The sequence below is a fragment of the Hippopotamus amphibius genome, chromosome 3 (genome assembly GCF_030028045.1).
Source record: "Hippopotamus amphibius kiboko isolate mHipAmp2 chromosome 3, mHipAmp2.hap2, whole genome shotgun sequence".
Taxonomy (NCBI): domain Eukaryota; kingdom Metazoa; phylum Chordata; class Mammalia; order Artiodactyla; family Hippopotamidae; genus Hippopotamus; species Hippopotamus amphibius.
Window position 1 is genome coordinate 133,968,573 of NC_080188.1, and position 27,707 is coordinate 133,996,279.

The 27,707-nt window shown below is 38.9% G+C and overlaps 1 protein-coding gene across 1 annotated transcript; it reads right to left on the reverse strand.

The window, feature by feature from the left end:
• On the reverse strand, positions 1-27,394 carry SH2D1B (SH2 domain containing 1B). Its single transcript, XM_057725500.1, has 4 exons — positions 27,134-27,394; positions 4,962-5,025; positions 1,663-1,828; positions 1-74 (listed from the first exon to the last, which is right to left on the reverse strand). Exons 1-4 carry the CDS (start codon positions 27,265-27,267, stop codon positions 37-39), a joined length of 402 nt encoding a protein of 133 aa, XP_057581483.1. The 5' UTR covers positions 27,268-27,394; the 3' UTR covers positions 1-36.
• Positions 27,395-27,707: the final 313 nt, after the last annotated feature.

Sequence of the window (27,707 nt, forward strand, 5' to 3'; positions counted from 1 at the left end):
TCTCTTCTATAAGTGCTTTGTCCAGTCTCCTTATGTTCAAGGCAAGACGTCCACATAATCGCTGTTACTGTTCTCTGGGGAGAAAAAGCAGAAGACCAGCCATGAGGCTCCACACCCAGGAGACACATTGACCAGCACCACTCAAGGGAAAGAAGACCTCTCCCAGGCACAGGGTGCTCTTGATGCCACATCAAAGTGACGCCTTAAAAGGCTGGGGTACCACAGGGAGTTCTCCTGGCAAAATAGGGGGTCTGTTAATAAGTCGAGCATCAGAACTTCCAGGACCAGATACCTCCACTCAACAGCAGAAATCTTGTGCCCCCCTCACCGTGGGAGCACCTGAGGCTTTTCTAATGAGGTCAAAGGAAGGGGGGGAAGAAGATGAGCTGATGGGAGGCAGCTCCCAGTTTGGTAGCTGAGGATTCGGGAGCTCGCTCTGCCAAGGCTGACCAAACATGGACAACTGGTGTGGTGAGACTCTCGCCCAGTTCTCAGGGATGAACTCTAAAGGGTTCTCCTCTTGGGATTTGTGGTTATTTTATCATTGCTGAGACAAATACTACCACTGGCCCAAGCACCCTGAGCAACTCATTTGGGTTTGCCTAAGGACTGCAGCCCAGGTACATTCCTGGGTTTCTACTCTGCCCCCTTTTATGCTTTTTTTTCCCTATAAGTTACAGCAGAAAATGGCTGTGGGGCTACATCTGCAGCTGAGCCTATAGGAAGTGAGTCTGCATGGGTTGTTTCTCCTCGAGGTGCATACGCCACTGCACGGTGGAAGGGGACAGAGGAACAGTGGTAGAGGAGGGTTTGTTTTTTTTTCATAATTCAAAAACCATATTTAGTCTTCAGGAGGTGAGAAGCTTGCTCTAGCCACTTAAAGGGCAAATTTGCTGTAGTGCAGTTGGTGTGGGGTGATTGCAGGCTCCCCGGAACTCTCTGTCCTCCGCCCATCTCCCCATCACCTGCCCACTGATGACTGAAACCCCTCTAATGGGGCCATAACCATACGTCCCACCTTGAGAAAACAGGCTTAAACTGTAAATGTCTCAGGAAGTCTGAGTTACATTTGAACTATAACTATAACAGACACTAGATTCTTTTCTGAGAGCAGACTTCAAGCGGTGTAAGCAAGAGCAGGTGCTTGGAATATGACCTGGATTCTCCACACTCAGATTTACTGACCGTCTCTCCTTTCCAGCATGGCTTAATAACCTTTGGGGGTGTATCTGAAATGATTTTTCCCCTAACAAGATATAAATGAATGCTTAGCAAATATTGAGCAAAATGTAACAGGATGAGGCTTGGGGAGGGGGTTGAAGCAATTTTCTCATTTGAAAATTCTGCATATTGGCTATCTTTTCCCAAACCTGTGTGGTCTGCTCAAGGTCACAGAATGAGTTTGAAGTCAGCTCTTGGAGGGTGTCCAGGAACCACTCTTGCTCCCTGGGCTGTCCGAGCACAGAGAGCTCTATATGTTTGCCACCTCCAGGAGCTCAAAGGCATCCCTTCCCAACAAGATGGAAAGTGCTCTTCGTAGGATGAAGCTTTTTAGAGCTAACATCATAGAAAAGGGCAATTATCTGTATCTATTCTACAAAGTAGGCCAGTGGTGGAAATGACAGTAAGGTTCCTCTCTGGACCCTGAGGGAAAGTGTTTACCATAAATACCATCCAGCTCTATCTTCGAACTTCTCCATCTCAGGCAGGGGCTGGTTCTCTTTATTGGCTTTAAAAGGTGAACCACCAGCCCTTGATTTGGTTTTTCAAACTTGGAGATCAATTCCTTCAGGTTTCGAAAGATCTGTCTTTGAGCGCCTTCCACGGTCTGCAAAAATGCAAGGAGGTCACTCGTCATTGCAATTGTGTATGAAAGGTGACATTTCTCAAAACAGTGGTTTTTGGGCTGCCTCTGAGAGGTGAACTAAAAACAGATGGCTGACACTTCATGTGTGAGGCCTCACACCGCACACAATACACAGAAACCCTCCTTTTTAAAATGGAACTCTGACTTGAGCTACTCTGAGTAAAGAGGATTAACAACCAAGGGTCCCCACCACAGTCTGTGGGATCGAGTGAGCCCCTATCTTTGGCAACTTGGAGGCAGTTCTTGTAGGTGCACTGTGGAGGGTGCCCCTCTAAGAGCATATGTCAGAGCGGAGGGGACAAACACAGGCAGACTTCTGATGGGAAATGCAAAATATGCAATTTACATACTTGATGAATTCAGAATCTCCATGAGAGGAAAACAAGGCAAAAAAGTCCCAATGTAAATGGAAAATGGGAATGTCGACATGACTTAGGTAAATTGTGAATAGTTGTTTTCTCTTTACCAGTTATAAACCAAGTACAACTTTCTGATATAATCTCATAGAAATAACTTAAAAACACAAGAGCTTCCTGGGCTGTTATGTGTTTGATGATCACTGTGGTTCTCAGGCCTACGGTGTTGGTCTACAGAGGGGTGGTGACAGGAAGGCTCTGTGACCTGCAGTGTGGTTAACCTCCAGGACAGGGACACAGGCTGACATGGAAGTGGGCTCCACTAAAGGCTGTCAGCCCAGGGAGCATCCAGCACAGGCCCTGATACAGAGCAGCTCTTCAATGCAATGCCCCTCTCTGTCTGTTATAACTGGTTTGGATGCCTCTCTGTTTTGTCCAGACAGGAGACAAAACGGGGAAATAAGGAATTATCCAGAATCTCCCAAAATACACACAACTAAGAAATAAATGTTTTAAAATGAGTTGCTTTAAAAGTTGCAAAAATATTTTTTAAATTTCCAATTCACCCACACCCCAAATGTTAACATTTTATTGTATTTGCCCTTTGTTCTCTCTCTTTCTAAATATATATGTGCATATATACGTATACGTCATCTTTTTTAAGAAAAATGTTGAGTAAATTGTTGACATGACATCCCTTTAACCCTAAATACAAGTGTGAGTCAAAAATTATCTACACTCTGGCTGTAGCATTTATTTTAATTAACTTTTAGAAAAGACAAATATATCATTTTTTGACATAATCGCCTTGCTTTTCAATACACTTTGTCCATCTGTCAACAAGCTTTCATATTCACTCATTAAAAAATGTTTTAGGCTGATCTGCGAGCCATGAATGCACCGCTGTCTTCACTTCTTCATCAGAAGTGAATCTTTGTCCTTGTAGGGCTGCGTTCATGGGACCAAACAGGTGAAAGTCCGATGGGGCAAGATGAGGACTATTGGGAGGATGCTTTAACACCTCGAAGCAAAGTAATCCACGACAGACTTAGGTTTTGAAAAGTTTGTGCGTGATGGGTACTGAAACAACTCACGGAAGAGCATAAACAGAAGCGTTTGGATATCTGCAAACAAAATTTGGACCAATACTCTAAGGAAGGTGAAAGTTTCTTAAAGAGAATCATTACTGGTGACGAGACATGGATTCATCACTACGAGCCTGAGAATAAACAGCAGAGTATGGAATGGAAACATCCTCAATCACCAATCAAGAAAAAGTTCAAAAGTCAACCATTAGCTGGAAAATTGATGCTCACAATTTTCTGGGATTCTCAAGGGCCAGTATTGGAATAGTCTCAGGAAGAAGGTTCAGTAATCAACAGTGCTCATTACAGTGAGATGCTTATTGAAGAGCTGAAGCCTAAACTTCGGATTAAATGCAGAGGACTGCTATCCAAGGATGTTGTGATCTTGCATGACAATGCACGTCTGCACACTTCTGCCCACAATGTCGACACTGAAAAAACTTGGTTTTGAGGTGTTAAAACCTCCCTATAGTTCTGATCTTGCTCCATTGGACTTTCACCTGTTTGGTCCCTTGAAAGCAGCCCTACGAGGATGAAGATTCACTTGTGATGAAGAAGCGAAGACAGCGGTGCATTCGTGGCTCGCAGCTCAGCCTAAAACATTTGTTAATGAGGGAATGTGAAAGCTTGTTGACAGATGGACAAAGTGTGTTGAAAAGCAAGGAGATTATGTTGAAGAATGCTGTATTTGTCTTTTCTAAAAGTTAGTTAAAAATTCTACAGCCAGAGTGCGGATAATTTTTGACTCACCCTCATACTTCATATTTCCTAAAAAGCAAGAACATTACACATCCACACTAAAATGAGGAAATTAATCTTGATACAATACTATTACTAACCTACAGACCTTATGCAGATTTTGTCAATTGCCTCAATAATGTCCTTTGTGGCAAAAGAAAAATTACGTGCATGTGTGGACACGCGCACACGTGTGTATGTGTGTGTGTGTATGTGTGTGTGTCTGGGGATCATTGTATATTCTAATCTCTTTCAGATAGTCACAATAAACATTAGCATATTGAAGATTCTGAGAAATCCTGCAGTAAAAAAATCTGCTTAACTTTTATGCAAGCGTTTCAGAAAGATAATTTCAGGATTCTATGTTAGTAATTAAAGATTCTATGACATTTTATTATACTCTACTTCCTGCCAGAGAAGTAACTTCAAAAGAAAAAAGGTTTTTGTGCTTAGCTCTCAGTAAACCAGAAACGTTAAAGAAATCCCTAAGACTGCCAGTTGACTGATGCTTCCGTTTGTATTTTCATACAGCTGTGGAGGCCCCTTGACTTCCTAAACATTCGGGCCTCTCCCCGCCTTATCTTTCCACCCATCGTGGTCATTGTTTGTCTTCTAAGTCGACAGTAGTCTCTTATGGAGTTCAGGATGGTATATTTGACCCCTGGAGGAACTTCATGCCTCTATGCTTTTGAATAATAGCCTTGTTTTCTTTTTTCAAAAATGGAACCCAACTCTAGTGCGTTCCTATTTCCCTCAAAGAAAGACAATGTTAACCATTAATCTGACTCTAACTCTGCATAGTGCTTCTCTGTTTAGAACGCCTCTTCACGGCCATATCTCAGGTCCAAGAGATGTTCTCAGGGTTTTTTCCCCCAGCTTTTTGTTTTTGTTATAGGAATTCTTGTATGTCCTTACCTGTATATTGTAATACCCATGTTTCTCTTTGAAGATTCGGTATGTGTAGACAATATTTTTAAACCTGTGGAAAGATGACTGCGTGAATCACAGTGTTCTTATATGCAAACCCAGGTAACATCTACCACTGTGTTTTGTGTGCAAAGCCTTTGTCAATCTTGGATCCCAAAAAGAAACATCATTTTCAGGCCTTCTCATGTGTGGGAATTTGAAAGAGAGGTTTTAAAATGAGGACCTTTATTCTGGTGGTGGAAGTCTGGGCTGTAGCAAAGAGAATAAGGAGAGAATTTTGACAATTTCCATCATCTTGGCATTTCTCTCTAGTTTTTTCATTTAGCCCTAAGTTGATACAACATACAAAACGCCATTGAGACATTCCTGTGTTGTTTATTGTGACACATCATTGACCTCATTAGATACAGTTAATGTAACTAAAATACAGAAGGTTGGGGATTTTGTGCAAGGAAGCGAGATATTGTGCTCTTGTTCCTCATTGGAACAGGAGCCACTGGATAAGTAATCTAACTAGAATTTAGATAACAGACCCAATCGAACAATTTCCAAAGCAAGAAATAGCATACATTACCATATTTCTTCAATTCCAAGATGTCATCAATTGTAGGATACAGTATCAATTTAATAATAACTTTCAAGGAGAAAAATGCATACATTAAATGTCTCTATCAACTGTTGACCATATTCTGATTCCAAAGAAATATTAAAATGTAAAAAATGAGGATCAAAAACATTGACCTGAGGTTCAGATTATCTGACTGATCACTCCTCACCCTTTCACTTGCACCCATGCCAAAGAATCAGATGATTCATCTTTTGACTGAGTTGGGAAGGCAGATAGCTAGCTACTTATAGCTTGAAGGTACGGAGACTTCATAGATGATTGCCTGGAGGCTTTGACAATTGACTTCAAATCCCAATCCTTTTTGCGGGTTTTCCTGAGACCAGAATAAGCGAGTGGGTATCTCTAACTCACATGACAAGCAAAACAAGTTTTTACATGAATCCTTGTCTATCTGTGACAAATTAAAGTATTCCACAGTCTGGGAAGAGGTCTCACAAGTGTCTTTTCACAGAAGTATAATTCAACTTGGGATCCAAACAAGGTCCGTACACTGCTTTTGGTTTTTCATATGGTTTCTTGAAACTCAACTATCATATACCCTAAGTTAAATTCTTAAATAAATGACTATTTTTAATTACATTGTTGTATTATCAGCCTAAGAAAACCTTTACTAGATGAGTTTGAAAGAATAAAACAATTGGAGTTTCTATATTAATTAGTCCAAAAGCCATATACTTCAAGTTAGAAAGATGGACATCACTCAAATATAGTCTTATTCTTGGCAAAGTATTTTTAATGAAATAAGCCACATTGCAGCAATGCTTTACCAGAAATTGATTTACTGAACTTGTGATACCTATATACATTTATTTGGGAATATTTACCCCAAAAAACGCTGTAAGAAATTACAGAGGGAATACGGGGATATGTGTATAAAAACAGATGATTGAACTTGGTGTACCCCCCCAAAAAAAAATAAATAAAATTTAAAAAAAAAGAAATTACAGAGCAGTGAGATTAGTATCTACTTTATATGACTATAATATGATTGAGTTAACATAAAAACTTATTTTAATGTCTCCTATTCTAATTATTATTTTATAGATGCCATTTATAAAACTTTTGAAAGATACATGATTTTTCAGTATGCATTTACACTCAGAACAGGTAAAAAGACCATGCGTCCCCTGGGCCTTCACCATGGTGATGAGGGAGCCCCTCTTTATCCCCCAGCACTCACAGTCTTGCCTCCACCCTCTGCCTGAAATCCATCAGGCTAATCTCCTCATACCCTTTATCCCAGTTTGTTAGTCATTGCAAGGAACCCCAGTCTCGCAGCATATCTTTTCTCCTGTTTTCTAATCCTATAAGGCTCTGCACAGCCTGTATTGTGTCCTTCTCTTCCCAGCTCCTGAAATCCTTCCACATGTTCTCTAGCACTCAATGTCTGCCATCATCAAAGTCTCCTATATCTTCAACCTATTCTCTCGTCATCCCTGTCACCTTCTTGCTCTAAGGGAAACCTGCCTCTGTCCCGAGGACACTGCTTCCCCAGGACCGCACTAAAAGGCTGCTGCTGTCTCCCACAGCACTCTCACTGCAGGCCTCGAGGGGAGGCCCGTGTTCTTGCATTTGCAGCTCTTCAGTGTTGTTTCCCTTCTCCAAACCCTCAGCTTTGTGTTTCATGTAGATTACATCACCCACTTCCCAATCAAGACGTCACTGTTGCTGACAACTCCTGAACTCTGAGTTATAGCCACTCATTTCTCCAGGTTTTAGCTCCCAGCTCGCTGTCTTGTCTTCAGTACTGTTCCTGACTAAATCCTTGGCAACTTCAATTCACATGTAGATTATCCTTTAACACCCCAGTTTCTCAGGTCCTCAAATTCCTCTCCTCCATTTTAATCCTTTCTTCCACCTACATCACCCTCTCACTCCCATGTTCATAACCAGGACTGGCCACATAATTGGTGAGGCCCAGAGAAAAATGAAAATTTAAGGCCCCTGTTAAAAAATTATTAGGAGTTTTGAGATGGTGACAGAAGAACAGTAAACCCAGGGCAGGGCCCTCTGCGTGTAGGGCCCTGGGTGACTGCATAAGGTTGCACACCATGAAGCCAGCCCCACTCATAAATTTGACCTTGTAATTGCCAATAAGGGCAATCGTCTCATAATGTGAATTTCATGCATCCCACTCTCTTTCTCCTGCCTCCTGTCTTTCCAGATCCCTCCCCCAACATTCTCTTGACCCCAGAGACTTTGCAGCCCATTGATCCTGCCATTTTTCAGTGTTCTCACTCACATGTCTTCACTCCCTTCTTTACCCAGTTCAGATTGCTTGTCCACCATTATAATCACTCCCTACAACTCCTTTATCATCTTTCACTTTATTTCCTTAATTAGCAAAACCAGAATCCTGATTAAGCCCAATTGTGTACAGCTGTATTTGGCTGGGAGCCACACAGCCATGTTCACTGTTCTCACTTTCAATAAAGGACCACAAACCTCAAGTGGGCTCTTAATGCCTCCAGGTGATCATTTGTTTTCCGACTCTCCTCAACAATGATTCTACACCATTTCCTTTCTTCTTAAACCTTCAACATCTCACTCTTAACTAATGACTTCACCAAAAAGGTGAAAGCAATCAGAAGAGAATTTCCAGATTCCCATCACCACGCATGATAGCATCTGTTTGCACGGACGCTGCCTTTATCACTCTGCATGCTGCTCTGCGAAGCTAATGCCTCTTATTTCCACTGGTTGTCATTCGCTTTCATCTATTCAAGGACAGAATTCTAGCAGTTTTTCCTCTCTCTCTGATGTCATTATCATTCTTTACACAACAGCCAGGGTGGTCCTTTTAAAAAATGTGAGTCAGATTGAGTCACTGCTCTGCATAAAAATCTGGTCTAGTCAATTTTTAAGAAGAAAATTGATGTGTGTGTGTGTGTGTGTGTGTGTGGTGGGGTGCTTCTGTCTTAAGTCTTTTTATAAAACTATAATTAAGATAGTGAGGAACTGGCTCTGGAGTAGAAAAGACATTAGTGGAATAAAATAGCCCAGAAACAGGACCCACGGATGTATGAAAACTTGATATAGGACAGAGCTGGCATAGTAGGTCCGTGAGGAGGGGGTGGATTGTTTGTTAAATGGTGATGCCTTCATGTGGAAACAAATAAATCTGGGTTCCTGCTTCACACTCTCGTTGAAGACCCAATTATGAAAAGACAAAACACTAAGCTTGGGAGAAATATAAGTGACCAACCTGATGACCATGGGTTAAGGAAGGAGTCCTTAAGTACAAGCCAAAAGATAAGATTAATAAACTCACTATATTAAAATTAAAATGTCTGTGTATCAAAATATACTAACAAAGTGAAAAAGTCTGCAAATTGGGAGAAGATAATTGCAACCCTAATATAAAATGAGAACACTAATGTACAGTAAAAAAAAAAAGACAAATATAGTGGCCAATAAACAAATGAAAAGATGCTTCACTTCACTAACAATCAGAGAAATAGAACTGAAGCCACATATCATTTCATACCAGACTGGCAAAGATGTAAGAGTTTACTAAATCAAAATATTGGCTGTGGTATGGAGCTATAGAAAGTTTTATTAATATATACTACTAATGAGGGTATAATTAGATACTAATGTCTTGGAGAACAATTTGGGAAAATTTAGTAAAGTTGAATGTGTATAATCCATGAGCCCAAATGTCTACTCTTTTAGATTGACACTATTGAAACAAAACTGACAATGCTAATGTTTTATTACTTATTACAAAGCAAAGATCAGTGAAACTACATATTTATTACATTCAAATACACTTTAAAAATCATAAGTAGATTATAAAGTCAAATAAAAGGGTAAATTAATGAAAATATGTACTTTCTAATACAAACTATTATTAGATTAAGTTAATCAAAATACAGTGTTCAAAAAATTTAAAAAAATAACACAGTCCATAAACCTTATTAAAATACAGTTAATAATGAAAGTATAAAGTAAAATAGCTTTTTTTGTTCAATTTTGAGATTAAGGAAAAAAGAAAGAGGGAGGGAGGGATGAAGAGAGGGAGAAAGGCAGGGAGAGAGGGGTATCAGTGGTGTCATCATTGAGCTCTGAGGGGTTTTGGCGCAAATTTTTCTATCTGTTGGTAAAGCTCTACCTGTTTACACTAGTTGGGGAAAGCTAAAGATGTAAGAATAGGCTAAGTAAACCTTTTCCTATGATTTGTTCATCTTCAACAAACATCTCCTGTTCTGCAACTTTGAAAAAAATCTGTGATGAACATTCTGGCTCTTTGTGGGAGCTGATAATCTCTTTACTGAAAACAAGCCGCGGAGTTTGTTATTTAAGCTTTTAGTGATCACAGCAGCTAACTTTCTAGATTCCAGATGCTCACTGACTGCTCTGAAACAGCCTTTATCCAAACACAAAAGCAAAACAAACAGATAAAAAGGGCCCACCACTAAGTTGTTATTATTTTTGCCAACAACCTCACCCCTTTTACCCTTTTTCAAGTTCACTATTTTTTAGTAAAGGCTATATTTTAATTCTCTAATAATTCTCTTTTAGGGTGATTTTACCTTTCCAATAGTCAGAAAAAGTTTTAGATTTTTCGAAAACAGACCTAAAATGAATATAGTCTTAAAATTTGTATCCCTGATTTACCCCCTGTGCCTTTAAGAGGTTGGGATGGGGGGTGGGCTGACAAGGCTGATTCTCTTGGGGAGAGAAGAGGAATGATGAGTGGACGGTTTAATCTGGTGTATGTATTCCTGTCTTAACAGTTCTCAAGTCTTGTAAAGCTGTGACAATCACTATCGCCATATCCTATCTACACACCACGATAACCAGCCACAGGCCACCTCTGCCGTCCAGGCGGTGCTCACAGACCTGGTGGTGCAAAGCAGCTGAGTTGATTTGGGGGCAACTAGTGCTTCAGGGAAGGCACCCTGGGGTGGGACATTCCACCAAGGGGAAAGGAGGGGAAGCTTTGGAAAAAGTTGTCCATTACTATTGAAACGTACTTACCACACTGGACTTTAATTATCCATTTCCTCATCTGTAGTTCACACTCAGACCAGAATTGTGCCTGCTTTGTTCAGTCTAGCACATTGCCTGTCTCAAAGTACATTCTCAATAACTGTTTGCTGAGTCACATGGAACTATCTTAAGAAATGTGCCAAGTGTATACAAGAAATCTTACCAAGAGACATAAACAAACACGTCACAGAATAAAAAGAGGGGGATAGTTTTGAATGGAAAGACTGACTATTGGGAAAATATGAATGCTTATCAAATTAATTCTAATTTGTATTCCTAGCTCCAACCTGCCCCTGAACTCCAGACTCATTTTTTCCAACTACTTAATATCTCCTCTTGGATGTCCGTTAGGTATTTCAAACTTAATATGTCCAGTACAGTAAGTCCTCTACATGTGAACAAGTTCCAAACTGAGAGCATGTTCACAAGTCCAATGTGTTCATAAGTCCAACAAAGTTAGCCTGGGTACCCAACTAACACAGTCGGCTATATAGCACTGTACTGTAATAGGTTTGTAATACTTTTCACACAAATAATACATAAAAAACAAACACAAAAAATAAAGAAAATGTTTTTAATCTTACAGTACAGTACCTTGAAAAGTACAGCAGTGCAGTACAACAGCTGGCATACAGGGGCTGGCATTGAGTGAACGGGCAAGAAGAGTTACTGACTGGAGGAGGGAGAGGAGGTGGGAGATGGTGGAGCTGAAGGACCCTCAGCAATAGGAGACGGTCAGAAAGCTGCAATTTCACTCCCGCCTGACGTTGATGGCACATGTTCTGGTTCCTTGCTGGATTCAATTCTATCTACCCTCTTGAAAAAACAATCCAATGAAGCCTGAGTAGTAGCTTTTTTTTTGTCATCATAGATGACACGGAAGCACTGGATTGCATTCTGAATGACTGCTGCAAACTTCGTGTACTGTTCTACATTTGGGTCCTGTGCCTCAAAAACTAACAGTGCCTCCTCAAATAAAGAAAATCCCCCTTGTATTTCCTGTGTCATGAATCTCTTCTTAGCAGTACCAGCTACATCACTGCTGCCTTTTACGTTTGCTTCCGGACATCCTGGGCTTAAAATAAAGACACTGTACTACTGGACTCTATACAGCACTGTACAGTAAAGTACACAAAAGCACAAGCACTTGTAGAGGATGCACGCATGTGACAATGCACACCAGACACATGAACTAACTTACGTGATTGGACATGCAAATACACATTCACATCTTTGAAAATTCACAACTTGAAGGTTTGTATGTAGGGGATTTACTCTACCAGTGTATACATGTGCTGGATATTTTCTGTATCTTTCTAACTTTCCCTAGACTGCTCTGTGCTCTGACCTCTATGGGCTCCCTTGCTCTCAGGCTTCTGATTGGCTCAGTCAGTGGGAGACACGTATAGAAAGTGTAAATATGGAAGTGGATATAACGGTGTTAAAGAAGGATAAGATAGAAGACGTGTTGGCGGAATTCATCAATAAGGACCCACTCACCCTGGATTTGGAATTAGTGTACTAGCTCACACACCTGGTAGTGACATAAACATTCTGCTAGACTGGTCAACTGAAGCATGGGTTTAATAATGGCTCATGCTCAATAGAGATCAAAATGCCAAAACTTCCTTGGCATTCTATAAAGGAATCTGAAGACTCAGGAAGATGGGACTGTTATAATAAACCTACTTATGCAAACTGCTTAGGTAATCCTCACCCCCACTTCAGGTGTCTGAAGGGCAACGCCTTCATGATGCAGTAAAGATAAATTGCAAGGAGAGTGCCAGCATCTTTGAAAACTATAGCTCTGTGCTGTAAGCTGGACTTGACAGTGGGGAGTCCTGCAGTGCAATTGGGTGCCCTGATTTCAGTGGATATAATGGGATCCAGGAATAGAAGAGGTCAGGTGCTAGCACTCAATGAGAGACAAAGACAACACAGTTATCAGAAGCCAGAGGGATGTAACAGTATTAGAACACAGGGATCTGTGGTGATGCTTAAATGATTCACTGGACTCCAAAGCACAGAATGATGGGCAGTCTAAAGTTCTGCTGGATATAAAGTAAACAGAAAACTTCTAGGTCTGGTGGCAGAACCCTGACTTGAGTCACAGAGTAGGGGTTCTTGGGTGTTTTACCCAATTTACAGATTTAATCCAGTTGACAGGTTTGGATCCCTTTTATTGAGAGATGTGTTGGGTTTCTGAATTCCTTTATGGAAGGAATGTGACCACATTTCCCCAAGCCTTTTCCAAAAGGATGAACAGCATTTGCTACAGGCACTGCATACTGGGAAAAGCAAAAACACCCAATATTTTTGAAGGCTATTTGATACTGGCCCTGAACTGACACTAATCTTTGGAGACTCAAATGTTCCCATGATCTAGCAGTCAGAGGCAGAACTCATGGGAGTTGGGTGATAGAAGAAGTCTTGGCCTGAGTGTACTTCAAGTGGGTCCAGTGGGAACACGGGACCATCCCATGGTCATTTCCCCAGTTCCAGAATGCACTTGCGCACTTAGATATTGTCAAAATCTTTCATTGGTTCTTTGAATCATAGAATGAGGACTAGTGTGGTGGAAAGGAACAAGCAGGAGCTCCTATAACTGGTTTCATCTGCCAAGACAGTAAACTAAAGCAATTTCACATCTCTGGAAAAGATGTCTATACCAAGGGCACCATCAAATCATGAAATGTATGGTGTGTTGATCCCTACCACATTCTCACTCAACTCACCTCTTGGCCAGTGCAAACACCAGGTATATCTTGGTGACTATGGATTATTACAACCTTAATCATAGGTTATTGCATTTTCAACTGCAGTTCCAGATACCCACATTTGTGTGGATAAAATAATCATAGATCTAGGGCTTCCTAGGTGGCACAGTGGTTAAGAATCCTCCTGCCAATGCAGAGGTCATGGGTTCGATCCTAGCTCCAGGAAGATCCCATATGCTGCGGAGCAACTAAGCCCGTGTGCCAAAAAAAAAAAATAATAATAATAATCATAGATCTAGAACCTAGATCTAGGTAAAGATTTGCCATAGATCAAGCAAAAGCAAGCTATCTAGCTAGCTAGCTAAAATTCTTAACAGCAAAGTAGTCTGTACCAGTTTGCCTTCATTTGATAAGAATAACAGTACACAGTCATGGCCTTACCACAAATAAGTGTCAATTCCCTTTCTCCAACATAACATAACCCAGAAAGACATTGAATATTAGCATCCTATAAAATGTGATGTTGGCTCATTTCTGGTGTTTCTTTTGATTAACATTTCTCCTCATAATGGATTGTATTTCCTGCCTCTATTCATACCTGGTCAATTTTGTTTTGTTTTGTGTGTTTGGTTTTTGGGTTTTTTTAGGCCACACCGTGGGGCATGTGGGATCTAGTTCCCCAACCAGGGATTGAACCCATGCCCCCTGCATTGGGAGCATGGAGTCTTAACCACTGGACCACAAGGGAAGTCCCCATACCTGGTAAATTTTGATTGGATGCCAGACGTAGCACATTTTATCTTATTTGCTGCTGGATGTTTTCATGTTCCTATAAAGATTCTTGAACTTTTTTCTAGGGTGCAGTTAAGCTACTTGGAGATAGTTCAACCTTTTGGAGACTTGTTTTAAATCTTTTTTAGGTGGGACAAGAGCAGCAATTAGTCCAAGGCTAATTCTATCCCACTGCTGAGTAAATATGCTTCTGATTATTCTAACTGATGTCCATGAATTATAAAATTTTCCTCTCTAGTGAGAACACAAACTATTTCCAGATCAGTGTGAACTCTAGAGGTTGTTCCTTTGGCTTCTTTTGGGTGATTTTTTTTTTACCCAGCCTGGGTATTTTCCTCATGCCCAAGAGCTATTCAACACTATGCTGAAGATTCAAGGAACCCCCTACAGATTACAGGAGCTCTTTCTTAGTGTATCTTTTCTTCTGTGTTCTCACCTCCATAAACTCTATGCATCTCAGGCTTTGTAGACTCTATTTCTTCAACTTAGGCAGACTACCAGGCTCCACCTTGGTAGACAAGGATATTAATACAGTTACTGATATCATCTCAGATGTTCAAGAATCTAGAGGAAAGAGAGCTTGTTAGGTAGAAACACAGATGATATTAAACATCCAAATTAAACTTCTAGAGATAAAAACTACATTGTATAAGATAAAGAATTCATTGGATGGGATTAACACCAAATTTCACATAGCAGAAGACAGAAATTAGTGAACTTGAAGACAAAGCAACAGAAACTATCCCAAATGAAAATCAGAGAGAAAAAAAGACTATAAAAAATAAACAGAGAACCAGTGAACTGTGGAACAACTTTGACTAGCCTAATATACCTGTAATTAAATTCCCTGAGTGGGAACAAAAATATTTAAAGAAATAACAGACAAAAATTTTGTAAGTTTGATGCAAATTATAAACCCACATGTCCAAAAAATTAAATGCACCCCAAACTCAAGAAACAAAAAGAAAATTACACAAAGATACATCACAATCAAATTGCCTAAAACCAATGATAAAGAATAAATCTTAAAAGCAATTGAAGAATGAAAAGATACATACCTATAGAAGAAGAAATATAAGGACAGCAAACTTCTTATCAAAAACTCCTCAAGTCAAGAGAGAGTGGAACAAAATCTTAAGCATATTTAAAGAAAAAATTAACCTAGAAATCTATATTCAGGGAAAATCTTTCAAAAACTGAAGTGAAAAGAACACATTTTCAAATATACAAAAGCAGGAATAATTGACACCAGTATATATACACTATAGGAAATGTTATAGGAAGTCCTTTAGACAGACAGAAAATGGTACCAGGTGAAAATTTGAAATAATACTAATAGTTTTCAACTAGGAGTGACTTTGGGCAATGTCTAGAGATATTTTTGGTCATCACAAGTTGCGCAGGGCATTCCCCTCCACGAAGAATTATCTGGCCCCAAATTTCAATAATGCCAAGTTTGAGAAACCCTGGTACATACAAAGAAAAGAAGAGTACCGGAAATAGTATATAAGTGGGTAAAGAAAAAAATTTTTTTCTTATATTTAAAATCATTTATAGAGACATGAATGGACCTAGAGACTGTCATACAGAGTGGTTAGTCAGAAAGAGAAAAACAAATATCGTATATTAACACATATATGCGGAATATAGAAAAATGGTACAAATCAACCAATTTGCAAGGCAGAAACAGAGACACAGATGTAGAGAACAAACATATAGACACCAAGTGGGGAAAGCGGATAGGGTTGGGGGGGGAATGAATTGGGAGATTGGGATACCAAATTGTACACTCTAAATACATGCAGTTTACTGTATGTTAACTGTATCTCAATAAGTTCTTAAAAAAATAAAAAGATAATTGCTAAAAGTAAAAATAATAGCAATCTGTTGTAGGAGTAATAAAATATACAGAAATAAAATGGATGACAGTAAGAGCACAAAGTCTTGATCAGAATGTGGGAGAAATGAAAGGATATTATTGTAAGGTTCTTATAGGTGAAGTGGGATAATATTAGTCAAATATAGACTATAATAAGTTAAACATGGATACTATAAATACTAAATAAACCACAAAAAAGCAAAGAATTATAGATACCAAGCCTGCAAAAGAGATGATTTGGAAATAATTTAAATATTCAATCAATTCCAAAGTAGGAAGAAAGGGGAAACAAAGAACAGATGGAACAAATAGAAAATAAATACCAAGATAGTAGATTTAAACAGAATCATATCAATGATTACATTAAATACAAGTGGCCTATTCATCCCTATTAAAGGGAAGATATTGTCAGATTAGATAAAAAAGCAAGACTCAAAGTTATGATTCTTACAAGAGACCTGATATAAAAAAGAAGACACAACTAGATTAGAAGTCAATTGATGGGGAAAGTATATATTATTAACACCAATAAAAATAAAGCTAGCAATATCAGCTAAAGTAGATTTCAGAGCAATGACTATAACCAGGAATAAAAAAGTGGGGTTTTCAAAAAGATAAAAGGGTCAGTTAATGGAGAGGATATAGAAGTTCTAAATGTTTATCCATCTAAATGTTTGTTTCAAAATATATAAAGCATACATGCTTTTCCAAAGAAGATATACAAATGGTACATGAAAAGGTACCCAATATCACTAATCATCAGGGAAATTGAAATCAGAATCACAATAAGATATCACCTCACATGTGTTAGAATGGCTATCATCAAAAAGACAAGAAATGGTACCCCAACAAAGTTTCCTGCTGCCAGCGTCTCCCTATCTTTAATCCATTTCACAGTTCGCTATGATTAATTTCCTCATAGCATTGCTAAACTCATTGGCTCAGTCCTCAAAAACAGCCCAAATTCCCTCTGCCTGTCAAAGAAATTCAGATTACTTCATCCACCACTCCAATTCTCCTCCCTCTAGACCCACCCAATCCTTGCAATTTCATTTCCTGTTACTCTCTTAAACCCACGTCAAAAAAACATCAGAAGTGGGTCCCTGGAAATGACTCCATCATTCTGTAACTGCTAACATTGGCACTTATGCCAGGAATGCTTCTTCCCTCAAGTCTAAATTCTATCCTTCAGCAAAACTGAGTTATTCATAGTGAGGTGGATGGACCTAGAGTCTGTCATACAGAGTGAAGTAAGCCAGAAGGAGAAAAACAAATATTGTGTGCTAATGCATATATATGGAATCTAAAAAAACAAATGAAAAAACAAAAACAAAACACAAAGGTATTGATGAACCTAGTGGCAAGAATAAAGATGCAGACGTAGAGAATGGACTTGAGGACACAGTGGGGGAAGGGGAAGCTGGGACAATGTGAGAGAGTAGCACTGACATATATACACTACCAAATGTAAAATGGATGTCTGGTGGGAGGCTGCTGCACAGCACAGGGAGATCAACTTGATGCTTGATGTTGACCTAGAGGGGTGGGATAGGGAGGGTGGGAGGGAGGCTTAAGAGCGAGGGGATATGGGGATGTATGTATACGTACAGCTGATTCACTTTGTTGTGTTAGCAGAAACTAACACAGTATTGTAAAGCAATTACACGCCAATAAAATCTGAGAAAAAAATTAAAAAAAAAAAAGACAAGAGATAAGAAGAGTAGGTGAGGATGTGGAGAGAAGGGAACCCTTGTGCCCTGTTGGTGGGAATGTAAATTGGTGTAACCACTATGGAAAACAGTATGAAGTTTCCTCAAAAAAAGTAAAATTCAACTACCGTGTGATCTAGTAATCCCACTTCTGAGTATACAAAGGGAAGGAAAGTAAGATATCAAAGAGATCTGTACGCCCATGTTCATTGCAACATTACTCACAATAGCCAAGATAAGGAAACAAACCAAGTGTCCATCAACTGAGTAACGGATAAAGAAGGTGTGGTATATGTAAACAATAGAATATTATTCAACCATGCTAGACAGAGAAAGATAAATGCTTCATGGTGTCACTTACACGTGGAATCTACAAAATTTAATCTGTTGATTAATAAACAAGAAACAAAAATTCATACTACCAGTTCAGTTGATGCAGAAAAATACTCTCAGCCCTATTAGGAATAGAAGGGCTAAAAACATAGTTAGTGGGAAAAGACTGAATACTTTTACCCCAAGATTGGAAAATGAAAAGGATATTTGCACTCATCACTTCTATTCTACATTGTTTTGGAAGTCTAGCTAGTGTAATAAGGCAAGAAAAAAATGGAACAGAATGATTGAGATGGAAGAAATACAACCATCTTTAATTACAAATGCTATGTAGAAAATCATACAGAGATTCTACCAAAAAAAGCCACTAGACCAATAAGTGAGTTTAGAAAGGTTGCAGGATACAAGTTCAATATACGAAAATCAATTGTGTTTCCATTCACTTGCATTGAACAAGTGGAAAGTGAAATTAAAATAATTTAAAATTTTAAATCATTAAAATTTGATATCATTTACTATAAAATCAAGCGTATGAAATCTTACGGATAAATTCGACAAAAGATCTACAAAACCTGTTACAAAACATTTCTGAGAGAAATTTTAAAAGGTATGAATGAATGAAGAGACTAAACTATGTTCATGGATCAGAAGAATTAATATTACTGTGTTAGTTCTCCCCAAATTGATCTCCAGATTCATGCAATCTCAATCTAAGTACCATTAGTCTGTGTGTGTGTGTGTGTGTGTGTGTGTGTGTGTGTGTCTGTGTGTGTGTTAGCTGAAAAGCTGAATCTAAAATATGTATGGAAATGCAAAGGACCTATGATAGCCAAAATAACCCTAAAAAGTTGGGTGATTTAAACCATCTTATTTCAAGACTTATTATAAAGTGATAGCAATCAACACAATATGGAATTTGCATAAAGACCAAAAAAAGATCAATGGTGAGAGCTTAGAAATAGATACAAACTTATATAGTCAATAGTTTTTTTTTTTGTTTTTTTTTCAATGAAAAATTAGGTCTTTTATTTTACATTTTTTTTTTCCAGTTTCGATCTTTTTTTTTTTTTGGGGGGGGGGTACACCAAGTTCAATCATCTGTTTTTATACACATATCCCTGTATTCCCTCCCTTCCTTGACTCCCCCCACCTCGAGTCCCCCCCACCCTCCCCGCCCCAGTCCTCTAAGGCATCTTCCATCTTCGAGTTGGACTCCCTTTGTTATACAACAACTTCCCACTGACTATCTATTTTACAGTTGGTAGTATATATATGTCTGTGCTACTCTCTCGCTTCGTCTCGGTTTCCCCTTCACGCCTCACCCCCTCCCATACCTCAAGTTCTCCAGTCCATTTTCTGTATCTGCATCCTTGTTCTTGTCACTGAGTTCATCAGTACCATTTTTAGATTCTGTGTGTGTGAGTTAGCATACAATATTTGTCCTTCTCTTTCTGACTTACTTCACTCTGTATGACAGACTATAGTTCTATCCACCTCATTACATATAGCTCCATCTCATCCCTTTTTATAGCTGAGTAATATTCCATTGTATATATATGCCACATCTTCTTTATCCATTCATTTGTTGATGGGCATTTAGGTTGTTTTTTTTGTTTTTGTTTTTTGCAAAGGCACCGAAGCAATTTATTGGGATGAGGGATAATGTGTTCAACAAGTGAGCTGGAACAAATAGTTGGCCATTTAGTAACACACCAACCCCAACCTTACCCCAGGTGCAAAATTAAATCAGGATAGGCTACACTAAATATGAAAGTTAAAACTCTACAACTCTAGAAGAAAACAAGGAGAAAGTCTTTGGGAATTACATTAAGCAAGCGTTTATTATATACAACACTGAAAGCACAATTCATAAAAGAAAAAAAAGATAAATTTGACTTCATTAAAATCAAGAACTTCTGTTCTTTGAAATGTACTGCTAAGAGGGTGAAAAAACAAGTTACAAGTCAATAAAGAATGTGTTAAGAGTTTTGACTTCTGGCTTTCTCACTGCTCGTGATTGCAGGGTTCATCCGTGCAAACTTTTGTTGTACTAATTTGTCAATGTGTATAAAAATGTTAAAATGTTTGGGATATTATCCTGAGGAGAGACTTGGGCAAACTCTCAAAGATGTAAGCACAAAAATGTTAATCATCTCAAATTACATTGGGTCCATTGGACCAAATTGGAAATAACCTAAATGTGTAGTTATGTATAAATTATGATCTATGCAATCAAATAGCAAGCAATCGTGAAAGGATGATGTGTATTGGCTTTCTTTGATGTGGAAAAATACCAGTTTTACGTTGTAAAAAAGGGTTGCAAATCTTCAAATATGATGAGCCATTTATGTACATGTATAGTATTGGTTTGTACATGCACACGAATAAAGAACAATCTGGAGAGATATGTACTGAAATATCAGAAGAGGTGATTTCTGAGTGGTGAGACTGAGATAATGTCTGCTCTCTTTTTTTATACCTTTCTCAACATTTGATTTTTCTAAAACAACAAAAAAGTTTGAATTGTTTTTTTTTTCCTAACTGAACTTGAGTCTTTTCAAAGATTTCAGAATCTGAGAGCTGGAAATAGCTCTTGGGGTCTCTCTCACTCACTCTTTGTGTTGTTTCCTCCTCAATTAGGACATGCCCTAAGACAGGGCTTGGCTTCTTCTTACCTGCAGCTTTCCTGTATATAACTACAGAAAGTCCCTCCTTTCCACTCACGCCAGCGGGTGAATTCCTTGCATCTCCGAATATCTATTCCATTTTGACTCTGCTGATTATAATGCCAGACCCAGTTTCAACTTCTAACACTCACATTGTCACCTACGCAGACAGTGTTTTGGACACTGGTGTTTTCTGCATGGTCTATCAGGCTGTGAGATCAGGTAACATTTCCTGTCTGTGGTTACCACATAGCTTTCTGGTCAGTGCTATATGCTGCTAGGCCAACTCTCCTCTGTGACTTCCTTCCTTTATTTCTAACCTTCCCCATAATATCTTTGTTTAGATCAGTGAAAGCATGGAAGTTGGCATAATGCCATTCTAACATAGCAAAGAAGAAAGGGTAGCTCCTCTCTAGGAAGCAGGATGTAAGATTCCACATATCAGGATCTACTGCCAAGCCCTCAAGCCCCCTGCCTGGGCACTTTATAACAGAGTTCCAGGGAGACCACCTTGAACACATTTCAGTGGAACTGGGGACATTGGTAAGAGAGGGAACATAACAACATATCAACAGTCTGATCTTGGACACGTTAGTTAATAAGGAGCTCCATTTCTTTTCCCACAGAATCACCTCCTGAAGATGGCTTTGCAAAGGATAAATGAGATCATTGATGTAACATGCTTAGCCCAAATTTTGGCTCATAGAAAGCACTTTCATACTGACTCTTGCTGCCCAGATGTAGAAAAACAGTCTAATGCTTGTTGTAGATAATTTTGACTTTTCTCACATAGTATTGTGTGTTGGAATATGAATTGCTTTATGCGACCATCTCAAAGGAACCTTTCCTGTACCCAGCCTGAAGAAGATTCTCTGTCCCTCCCTGGAATATGCCTCTTGTGTTTTCACTGTAGTGTCTCCTCTCACTGGAATGTCATTTCACGAGGGCAGAACTAGTGCCTGCACTGTTTATCACTATTTCGCCAGCACATAGGAGCATGCCTGGAACACATTAAGCGCTCAGTGTGTTCTTGCTGAATGAATGAATGAAGGTTCTAGTCATCCTCCAAGTCCCAGCCCCCATGTAGGCCCTCGACTCCTTGATGAATGAATCACTCCTTGCTCTCAGTTCCTATCACGCCCTCGTGTAAGACCAGTTATCACACATCACAGTGTCATTTACTTCTTTATTTTCCCCACTAGACTTTGAGCTGTGTTGAAGGCATCAATCGAATGTCTACTGCAGTGCTCGATATGGGAGACTTCAAATAATTGTCGAACAATTACAACCGAATGGTCTGTACTGATCTGTGTGATAACTAAGTTTCACAAGAACTATGAAAAAGGCCATTTTGATGGGGGCCATTTGACCTGAGCCTTAAGCCCTATGGTGCCGGAAATTTTGTTTGCCTTTTAGTGACGTGGGCAGGGAAGAGGGTGAGGCCTGATCAAGTGCAGGTGTCTAACAAATATTTATTCCTGCCTCTCCATTTGATTAGTCATTACTATTTGTATTACATTTCTTAGTGACTTTTGCTTTGGATATATAGGATGATGTATCACAGAGCAGTTGAGCATAATTGTTAATTTTTAAAGAGAATCTCAGTATAGACTACCTTCCCTGAAGTCTTGACCGAGGTCTCTCCTGTCTCTATCACATCCCTTGCACCTTCTTCTAATCTCCATCCCCAGTGCTGCCCCACCACAGCTAGTTCCTCACCATCTCCCATCTAGGGGCACAGAAGTCTGTTTTGCCGTCATCATCTGCCAGCTTGAGTACATTCTCCTTATTAGATTGGAGTTCCTAAAACTCAGCACTAGTCTTGTCATTTCCTTGCTCATAAACCATCCATGTTTTCCCATTAGCTACCAAATCATTCTTTTACGACCCCATAACATTACCCCAAACTGACTTTTCCAAAGGTCGGTTTCCAAACCACCTTTCCAGAATCCTGGATGATTCTTATGTGTTTTAAAATATCCTATTCCTAGACCTATGTTCCTGCCTTTTCCCCAGCCTACAATGCCTTCCATTCCATTTCTGTGTAACCAAATCTTATCCACTCTTTTAAGTCCCAGCTCAAATACTACCTCCTCTAAGAAGACTTTCCTGCTCATCTCCTTTGTCCTCGAATTGATATACTGTCTTACCCTTATTTTACTCATTTACATATTGAAAAAAATTGCAAGTCCCCTATTGGAATCGACTTAGAATCTCCCCAAGCCTTAGCACAGTGTTTGAATAGATAGCAGGGAGTCACTACATTTTTATAAACGTTTTTAAAAATTACCAAAATAATTCATGCACGTATAAAACATTTAAACAGTGTGAAAAAGTTATCAAATAAAAAGAATGCACCCACAACCCTTTTTTCTACGTATTCCTGCTAAATTTCCCAGCTGTAACCACTATTATGTTTCTTATATGCTTTTCAAAAACTGTTTATGAATATATAAGGATATAGGCATATATTTTTTTTACACAAATGGGATCATACTTTGCATCTTGCCTTTTTCACACAACAATAGATTTTGGAGTTTTTTGAGGTGTTTTTTTTTAATTTATTTTATTATTTATTTATTTTTGGCTGCGTAGGGTCTTCGTTGCTGCACACTGGGCTTTCTCTAGTTGTGGCGAGCGGGGGCTACTTTTTGTTGCAGTATGCGGGCTTCTCGTTGAGGTGGCAGAGCACGGGCACCAGGCGCACAGGCTTCAGTAGTTGAGGCACATGGGCTCAGCAGTTGTGGCTCTCACTCTCTAGAGCGTAGGCTCAGAAGTTGTGGTGCTAGGGACTTCCCTGGTGGCACAGTGGATAAGACTCCGTGCTCCTAATGCAGGGGGCCCGGGTTTGATCCCTGCTCAGGGAACTAGATCCCACATGCATGACACAACTAAGAGTTTGCATGCCAAAACTAAGGAGTCTGCCTGCTGCAACTAAGACCGGTGCAAGTAAATAAAAATAAATAAATAAATATTAAAAAAAAGAAAAAAAGAAGTTGTGGTGCAGGATCCTCGTGGCTCCACAGCAGGTGGGATCTTCCTGGCCTAGGGATGGAACCTGTGTCCCCTGCACTGGCAGGCGGATTCTCAACCACTGCACCACCAGGGAAGTCCAAGGATTTTTTTTTTTTCTTTCATACCATATATGGATTTACTCAATCTTGTTAATGCCAATTTGCACATACTTATGTAGTAATAACTATAAGATAGGTTTTTATGAATGAAAATTTGGGTCAGAGGTTATATCCATGCATTTTATGTTTTGACCATATTTCTATTGTGTTTTATATGTGCAACCACATCTGCTTCCCAGCAGTTGAATTTCCTCTGGGTATTCTCCTAGTTTTAATTCTAAACCTTTGAATAGGTAAAAATGGTATCACATAATTCTTTTAATTTGTTTTCTTTTTAGTTATGAGTGAGATCTAGCATTTTTTCTTATCTTTCTTTTTCACATTGCAGTTCAGAGAATCTCCTCCTCTTGCACTTTACCTAGTTTGCTATCGTTTTTTAAAAAGCTCTTATATGTTAATGAAGTTTTGATTTTTCCTGTTGGTTTGTAAGTTTTTCTTAAAAACAGTTTTTGTTTATTTGTTTGTTATAATGGTTATATTTAGCAGTCTTTTCTTTTTTTGGTTTCTGGGTTTTATATCTTGTTAAAAAAGCTTTCTCAATTCCAGGAATATTTTTTAATAGTTCACATTTTCTTCTAATACACACGGTTTCATGTAGAAAAATAAGTTCTGTATTAGAACCACTTTGAATTAATTTTACTTCAAGAAGTAAGAAAGGGATTCAGGTTTATTTTTTTCTGAGTGACCAGCCAAGTGTCCCAGCAAAATTATCATTCATCTTTTCCTCATTGATTTGAAACACTCGTTTAAGCATATGCTAAATTCTATATGTATTTGGCTTTATTTCTACCAGACCCTGTGTTCGATTCCATTGATCTCTCAGTACCAAACTCTTTTAATTACTCTAGTAAATACTGTAGTTTTATAATGTATTTTGGTACAGCTAGTCCCCCTTTTTATAATCAAAAATTTTCTGGTTCTCTGGCAGGTTCCTTGTGTTTCACTTCCCACCTGGATAAACTTTACTATCTTTGAAGAAAAAATTTTAAATTCTGTTGATTGTTTTTCCTGGAAACATACTGAATTTATAGATTAATTGTAGTGAACTGATATGCTTCTAAATTGAATCCTTTCTTTCATTTAAGTCTTCTAGTAATCTCCCCAGTAGGTATTTAAGTTTACACATTTGATATTATATTTATTCCTGGGTATTATTAATTTTTTGCTGATGTAAATGAGATATTTTATTATACTTACTTACTGGTTATTGCTTCTGTATGAAAAAGCTATTGATTTTTAGATTTCAATTATATAAGCAGATATCCTTATTGAATTTTCTTAAAGTTTTTAGAAGTTTTTTTTTCAGTTAAATCTAGATTTCACAGATATAAAGTCATGTCAACTGCAAATAATAATAATTTTGCATCTTCCTTTTCAATTTTTACATTTATTTCCTTTGACTAATTACACTTGCCAATATCTCCTGGAAAATGTTACATAGTAGTGCTTATAATGAATATGGTTGGTTTTTTTTTCATTTTTTAAGCTCTTTATTGGAATATAATTGCTTTACAGTTTCTGCTGTACGACAGTGAATCAACTGTATTTATATATATATCCCTATATCCCCTCCCTCCTGCAACTCCTTCCCAGCCTCCCTATCTCAGCCAAGTCATCACCCATTATTGAGTTTATCTCCCTATGTTATGCAGGAACTTCCCACTAGCTATCTATTTTACGTTTGGTAGTATATATATGTCAATGCTACTCTTTCACTTCATCCCAGCTTCCCCTTTACTCCCCACCCCATGTCCTCAAGTCCAGGGCAAGAATGAATATCTTTGGCTCATTCATAATTTTGAGAGTAATTCTTCTAGTGCTTCATCTGGCCTTTGGTTAAAGAAGCATCTGTCTAGCTCTACATGGTTAGGAGTGTGTGCATGCAAGTGCACACATGAGTGTGTATTTAATTGATGGGTAGATGCTGAATTTTATCTGATACCTTTAAGCAAATTTGAATGAGCTATGCAGTTTGTAAACTTTGACATATTAATATGTAATTAAACATAATTTTCCTAACATGAAACCATCCTGATTTCTTGGATTGGACCATAATTGAGCATAGTGTATTTTCTTCTTTAATGTTTTACTGGCTTCTGTTTTGTTAGTAGTTTATTGAAAATTGATAGTAGATGAAATTGGTTTGTAGTTTTGTGTGTCTGTTTGTTTTGAAAAAAAGTTTTACCTTCATACATAGAAATTGAAAAAAAAAAAAAAACAGTAAAAAGAAGACAAACCACTCAAGCTAAAAGTGGGTAAAAGGCATGATTATGCAATTCTCAAAAGAGGAATTAACAATGGCTAAAAACTATATGAAAACACTCTCAACATCACTTGTAACTTGAAAACTCAAACTGCTAACACCTTAAGGCTGCCTCTCTTATATCTGTATTTCGGGTATCACATAGAGAAAGAAATACATCCCTGCCTATTCTGCTAGTAATGACAATCTCTTTTGTCCTCATAGCTCCTGAATTCTAAGAAGCCCTGAAGCACATCCATGGAGACACTTGGGTTTTAATTCCTATAACAGGTAAAGAAAAAGTTCAGTGGTCTCCACAAAGTGGAGGATCCTTAAAGATAGTAGATTTCCCCTGATGTCTGTTCAGGATTGCTTTCTAAACTTGGCTAAACAAGTTCCTTCATCAGGGTAGCTCTGATGCTCTGGCTTAGACCTTCATACTGAACTCAGCCTCTTTGGAAACACCAGATAAATTGTAACACAAGCAAGATGATGGAGAAATCCCAGGTCTCTGTTTCTTTAGTGATAAAATGGTGGCTTGTCTTAAGAGACTACAAGCAGGATAAAAGGAAATGATGTACGCTGAAGCCTTTCACAAATCTAACAAAATCTGAAATATTATTAATATTTTAAGAATCACAAGTAGAGCCAGCAGAATCCATGTAAAAACTTGGCCTCTCAGATTAAAATTTCATATAGGGCACCTAGTCTTTTCTCTACCAAAGAAACCAACCTCTACAGGAGAGGACCTTTCTCAAATGCTACCTTCTCTGTCTCCCAGCTCCCCTTCCATGCTTCCTGCACCCTTCTCCTCACCACCATCCCCACTTCTGCTGCTTCACAAAGTCTACTCATTGTGCGTGTGGCATCTGCACCAGGAAGAGAAGGGCAGGTGGAGGAGTTTGGACAGACACGTTCCTTCCATCCTCTCCTGGCAGTGTCTAGCTATTTCTCATTCTGCTCGTTTGGGCTGCAAAGTCAGTGAAGTACAATTTCTTTTCTACTTGGTTTTCAGTCCTACATTTAAATTAAGGTTCCAAATGTTTGGAAGGTAAGGCTACTCACGAGACGCAGAGGCACAGGACTCCGGGCATAGACTCGCTGTCTCTTAACAGATAGTTGCCATCCACCCCTTCCTTGAGCAGCAAGGTTTCACAGTCTCGCTTAGACAGAGGGCCATGGTAATAAGGCAGATCCATGGGGAGCCCTCTTGTATCCCAAGTCCAGGGACGACTCTGAGAAGAGAAGTGGAGGCACTTGGCCTGATGGGGCCTGTGGAAATACCTCTTCCTCCTCTGGCTTGTGGGAGTGAGATGAGGTTACTCTGTGGGACTCAGATAGTTTCACAAGATTCAGGAAATGAGAGAGGTGGGGTGATGAAGTGACCAAGACTTTTCAGCCTATAAATGGCCCAAGTATGACTCACAGAAATGGGTCAAAACACATCTGAGTACACAATAGAATCAGTGATGTTCATGGCTCAAGCTCAATGTTGAATACAAGCTCCTCAGAACAGAGTCTCAACCTCGTACATCACCTCAATCACCAGATTTCACCTTCTCTGGCTCATGGTATCCCTTCCCGGGATCACATCCCTGCTTTTGGATGACATAGATGCCCATTTTCTGCTGAAGCTGCC